The sequence below is a fragment of the Coregonus lavaretus genome (genome assembly GCF_964263955.1).
Source record: "Coregonus lavaretus genome assembly, contig: HAP1_SCAFFOLD_9579, whole genome shotgun sequence".
Lineage (NCBI taxonomy): Eukaryota > Metazoa > Chordata > Actinopteri > Salmoniformes > Salmonidae > Coregonus > Coregonus lavaretus.
Window position 1 is genome coordinate 8,381 of NW_028157486.1, and position 5,875 is coordinate 14,255.

The 5,875-nt window shown below is 48.2% G+C and overlaps 1 protein-coding gene across 1 annotated transcript; it reads right to left on the reverse strand.

Annotated features, from left to right (window-relative positions):
* Positions 1 to 243: 243 nt before the first annotated feature.
* LOC311125381 (SLIT and NTRK-like protein 3) lies at positions 244 to 2,934 on the reverse strand (the record flags this gene model as incomplete). The annotated part of the gene is made up of 1 exon (XM_084199428.1): positions 244 to 2,934. Exon 1 carries the CDS (start codon positions 2,926 to 2,928, stop codon positions 244 to 246), a length of 2,685 nt encoding a protein of 894 aa, XP_084055554.1. The 5' UTR covers positions 2,929 to 2,934.
* Positions 2,935 to 5,875: the final 2,941 nt, after the last annotated feature.

A 5,875-nucleotide genomic window follows, 5' to 3' on the forward strand; every position in this document is an offset into this window, starting at 1 on the left:
GTTCCATATAAAAATAAGGGTTGATAACATTGCTGGCTACTCTGAAAAAAGGCACTTCATTGAATATCTGAGAATGGCCTTTCCTCCAAAGCGATTTTGGGGGAAATGTTTTTGTTATATAACATTTCATTTTAATATCATGCTGCTTTTTTGTTTCGTTTTTTATTCCGTGATTTTGTTCCGTTTGGAGTATGGAAAAGGGAGAGTGTGTGTTTATGTGTAGCTTATGCTAAACTCCGTGTGTTAGAACCGATATGATTTCTCCAGTACTTCGAGGTAATCCGGCTTGGTTTGGAGTTTGGCCCTTAACTCGAGGTAATCGCTTTGGGAGGGGTCAGGGAAGCAGCCTTTCCCTGCCGTGAACAGCAAAGTCTCCTTGAGACATGCGTCCTGTTGTAAGTCCGGGTATTGCATACCGGGCGGGTGTGCATGTGCTACGTGCATGTCCTTTAGTTTCGGCACCGTTCCATACAGACAGTCTACGAAGCCGACAGTCGGCGTGGGTCTCTGGCTGTCAATCACGGTGGGACACAGCCCGCTGTTCTCGTGAAAACTCGATATATCCCCTGTATTGTGGTTTACCGTGACAATAGTGTTGAGCTGTGAGTTAGACAAGGCTAGGGTCCACTCCCTCTCCTTCTCTAAGAGGGTTCGGTAATTACTGTGGTTCTCTTTTGTTTCTGCAAACTGTCCCCCCTCACCCTCCCCTACCTCTCCCTCCCGGGGCTTGTAAATGGGGTTGTTGCACATCTGCGTCACAGGGTGAGGAATGTAATCATAGACATGACCGTGATTGTGGGTATGTGTGTGTCCGCTGGTTGGCTTTTCCAGTGAGCCCATGCTTCCACTGCTGGTCTGTCTCGGTGGATCCTCGAATATCCTGCACTGCATCTGGATTCCCGTCAGATCCACCTCAGAGCGTTTACGGAAGGGCAGCTTCTTCCGTCTCCGCAGGACGAAGGCGAAGAGGCCCGCCGCCACGAAAACCGCTGAGATGAACAGAACGAGAAGACTGAGGATGAGGACTGATAGAGGCACCGGCCCCCTCCCCCCAGCCTCCACCAGACCAGAGCTACCGGTGATCATGTCATCAGAGGGGAGGAGAGCTGGAGAGGGTCCGGACGAGTACTTCAGCTCTGGACAGATGACTTCAGCATCCAGCGACCTCAGATCCTTCCCAAAGGCAAAATCAGGGGTCTTACAGATGACATCACTAACCATGATGACAGAGGAAAGCTTCTCCATCCAGGTTTTGAGGGGGATGATGTCACAGGAGCAATCCCAGGGGTTCTGATGAAGGTCCACCTGGACAATGGAATGCAGGTGTTCTAGAACGCCACGCACAGGCAGGTACAGGAAGTAGTTATTTCGGAGGTTGAGTCGCGCTAGGCTGGTGCCTGCAAAGGCGTCGGTCGGGAGAGTGCGGAGGAGGTTGTCGTTGAGGAAAACAAGCTGAAGGCTGGGCATGAGAGAGAATGACGCCGGCTGGATCTCACGAATCACGTTATACTCAAAATAAAGATAACTCAACGTCTGTAAGCCCCGGAACATACCGGGAGTTAGCCTCTCAATGTCGTTCCCATTCAGATACAAACTCTTCAGGTTGGGAAGGTTGATAAATGCCCCTTCCTGGACGTACGATATCCGGTTATTCCCCAAGTGTAGTAAATCCAAACTGGAAAAGTTCCAGAAATCAGACCGGTAGATTTTCTGTATCAGATTTCCGCTCAGATAAAGTTTCTTGGCATTGAGGGGCCTGGGCAGCAGCTCTGAGATATTATGAACGCCCTTCTCTTTACAGTTGACCGTTAGCCCCAGGTCGTTGATATGGAGGTTGCAGGAACATCCAGAGGGACAGATGATAGGGATGGGGGGACGGGTCTGGTATCCAGCTATGGGGGGCTGGTTCAGGCCGGGGTAGAGACTACGAGGGGTTGGAGGGTTTTTGGTGGGCCTGGGCCGTTTGGTGGGTTTGACATGTCTCTCTTTGTACTCCACAGACGACGCTGTGTTGTGGAACGACGACAGCATGGAGGACGGTTTCGTTGGCCACGTGTTCTCGTTGTTGAACGGAGACCGGGGGATTCCCAGTTTGGCCTCAATTTCCACATCTGAAAGTAACGGACAGAGCTCACTGCGTTTTATCTCACGTAAATCTTTCCCGTGCAAGTGGAAGGGGTACTCACAGGTGATCTCTCCGACCAGTGCGGTGTAGGGAACACGTTCTAACCATGTTTTTAGCTGAACTATATCGCATTCACAGATCCATGGATTCTCCTCAAGCTGTATCTCCATCAGGCTCCGCCCCACATATTCCAACATGCCCTTATATGGTAAAGTCTTTAACCGGTTTCCCCTCAGGTCCAGGTGTGTTAGTGACACCGACCTGAAAAGGTAGCTGGGCAGGACTGGTATCAGATTGTCATTTAGGATGAGCACTCTTAGTTTGTGGAGGTGCCTGAAGGCTCCGCTCTCTATTCTCTTGATGACGTTATAGTCCGCCTGCAGGTATTCCAAGCTTTCCAGACCCAGGAAGGTGTCATTCCGGAAAACCTCTAGTTTGTTCTCATGCAGGAACAGCCGTTTCAGAATTCCCAATCCGTTAAACGCTCCAGCGTGGATGTCCTGTAGTGCATTATTCCCCAGATTAATGGACACAGCATTGTTGAGGTGAAGAAAACTGTTGAAGTACAGCTTCCTCATAGAGTTCCTTTGCAGGTTGAGTTTGAAGGGCCGCGTCCATGTCTGGGAGATCTGACTGACGTTTGTAAATCCTTTGCTGTCGCAGTGGACGTGAAAGATGCCCTCTTTGACTTGGCAGTAGCAGGGCTCAAAGCAGGGCTCGTCGATCTCCTCCGAGTCCTCCAGCAGTGGGATCGGGGTTGTCCATCCTAAGGCTATGGTGCTCAGCAAGGTAACCCACAGCATCCTCACTGAGACCTGGGGAAGTCACGGCTATGGCAAGCCACTTCACAGCACTGCAACCATAGAGAAGAGAGAGGGAGGGACAGGGAGAAGGGGCACACACACAAAGAGAGAGAGAGAGAGAGAGAGAGAGAGAGAGAGAGAGAGAGAGAGAGAGAGAGAGAGAGAGAGAGAGAGAGAGAGAGAGAGAGAGAGAGAGAGAGAGAGAGAGAGAGAGAGAGAGAGAGAGAGAGAGAGAGAGAGATCCAGTTAGTATTGCTGTCTCATGGAAGGTGCACATGGAAATGATTGAATACAATGACATTGGTGTATCAATGTAGCCCACTGACTATTTAGCTCATTACACACCAACCTAAAACAATTATACATCTCTCCTATTAGACCCTTGTTTAATTTAACCATATTTCCCAGTATGAGGATCTACCACTAGCCTAAGGTTGCCATAAATCAAACTCTGAGATGCTTATCTCAATGAATAAATGAAGGAAGGCAACAGCAGGGGGGCGTGAAGGGTGGAGAGGAGAGGAGAGGTGATCTCTCTGTATTTATACATAACATAGCAAACCTCTCCCGGTGAATCAGACACCGGAGTTCGCTGTGTTGTTGTGAAAATTAATGACGGTGTGGTTTCGGCAGATTAATCACACCATAGCGTGAGCTATACCCCCGTTAACCGAGGGACAGGGACAAAGCTGTCATCAGGGCTCAAGGCACGGACCAGAGAGAACAAGAGGACATTTGGGCAATATGCGGTGTTTGTCAGATTAGCACCCGAACCCTTTCTAATCAAAACAACCTTAGGAAATACATCTAGCATGCTATTTGTTATATGGGTATACAAATCGAAGTGTCAATAGATTCCATATATCGTTGTCTTCGGGGCATCTGCCGGGTTAAATGTTTGAGAACAAATTGATCGCAAATTGTTCATAGCCTACCAAAATAAGATATGTTTAGCCTAACCTCCATATGTAAATATAATATCATATTTTGTATGAAAGCAACTAGATGAACGGAGATGACATCAGCCGCTCAAGGGTTAGAGAGAAAAATATAAAGTAACTCTGAGAGGCGCTGCTCTCGTCTCCGGCGCAGCCCACCTGCCTGTGCAGATTTTTTGTCTCCCCACACGTGAATTCCCTTAGCCCCCCATCCTTATGGTCATTGTAAAAGAAAATGACAAAAAAGGAAAAACTTGTCATTTTTTAGGACACGTTACTTATGAAACGATTCCCTTACCATCACCTCCGTTCGTGTTAAAAATGCACACACACACACACACAAACACACACACACACACACACACACACACACACACACACACACACACACACACACACACACAAACAAACACAGACACACTGCAATGAATAGCGCACTTTGTATGTTCCCAGTGCTCTGCCTCCACCATTTGGCTTGTATCACAAATCTATGCGCTATCCGTGGTGCTGAAATTCCATGGAAAACACACAAAGCTCCTGCAGCCGCTGTCCATTAAACCGGTGGTGCTGAAATCAAACAAAATCCGAAAAACACTAAAAAGAGAGATAATTCGAACGTGACTCTTTCCGGTCGTTTAGCATTTCCACGTCCCACAGCCGGTGGTAAAGGGTTATATTCCTGGGTATCAGCTGTTATATCCCGGGTTACCTACTCAGTTTAATGGGATCCAACTTCACATCGCCTGCGTGTGTGGTGCCCGTGTAGCGGGGGAGGAGAGATATCCCGTGTGCCTTCCGTTACGGGCTGTTGAGAGATGGAGAGAAGGAGAGAAGGAGAGACAGGAAGATATGCATAGGAATGAGCCGAACACATCCACACAGCATAACGCAACCAAACCCTGCACCTAGACCAAACCACAAGCTGTTAGCACAGGGTAACTGTATGAATAAAGGTTAAATTATGGAAACGATAGTCTATAAGGAAAACACAATGAAATTATAAATAAATAAATAGACAAAATGTCTGTTGTATCTCAAAGAACTGGCAAACCCGAATTATGGAACAAACTGGGATTAGAAAGTCAACAGAAATAGAACCTACATGGAAACGAAAAGAAGCTGCTGAAATGCTTGCCAAGCGTTATGCGCGTGCTTTCGTCGTGACATCGGCTCGAAACAGTTGAATATTGGAAACAAATGCCCATTGATCAGATAGGATAGCCAGATTCCTCTGTTCATTCTCACCATCAACGAGTCTGTTCCTTTCCCTCCCACGTCTGAGGCTTAGCTATATGCAACACGGATAAGCATTAAGACACACAGATTCACACACCCACCACTCACCTTACTTTGGCACTGCAATTTAACAGCATCTGGAAAAAAACGCCACTAGTTTAAAGATTGTTGGATCTCTCTCTCTCCTTCTCTGCCTCTCTTCCTGACGAGATTTTCACGTTGCTCTCTCTCTCTCTCTCGCGCTCTCTCTCTCTCCTCACTTTCTCTCTGTCCCTCGCTCTTTCCTCTCCTACCGCTGTGGCTCAGGCAAAGAGAGAGAAAATGAAGACGTGATTTGAATGCAATGTTCTCTCTTTTTTCTATCCACAGCTTTGCTTATGATGCAGGTCCTCAGCTTGCTTCCACTGACGAACGTTCAACAGTATAGCCAGGCGAAACTGCACTCTCCTTGCTTAAGCTTCCCAACTCTGTCCGATGCGCCAACCTTCTGTGGATCATAGCAAAGTCTATTTTTCGGCTGGCTCCTTTTTAGACGTCACGGGAAGGGGCTTTGAGCGAAGATAGAGGGAGCATCTAGCAAGAGAGCGAGAAGAAGGGGGGGGGGGGGGGGGAGATGGAGGGGACGTTGGCGTTGGTTGTGGATGGTGTCGGCCTTGCTGAGAAGAAGAGGAGGAGCGCTCTGACTGTCGCAATAGGAGCGCGCACACTCTCTTCTTTCTCTCTCTCTCTCTGTTGAAAGGAGAGAGAGGCGTGTGTGTTTGTGTGTGCACTAC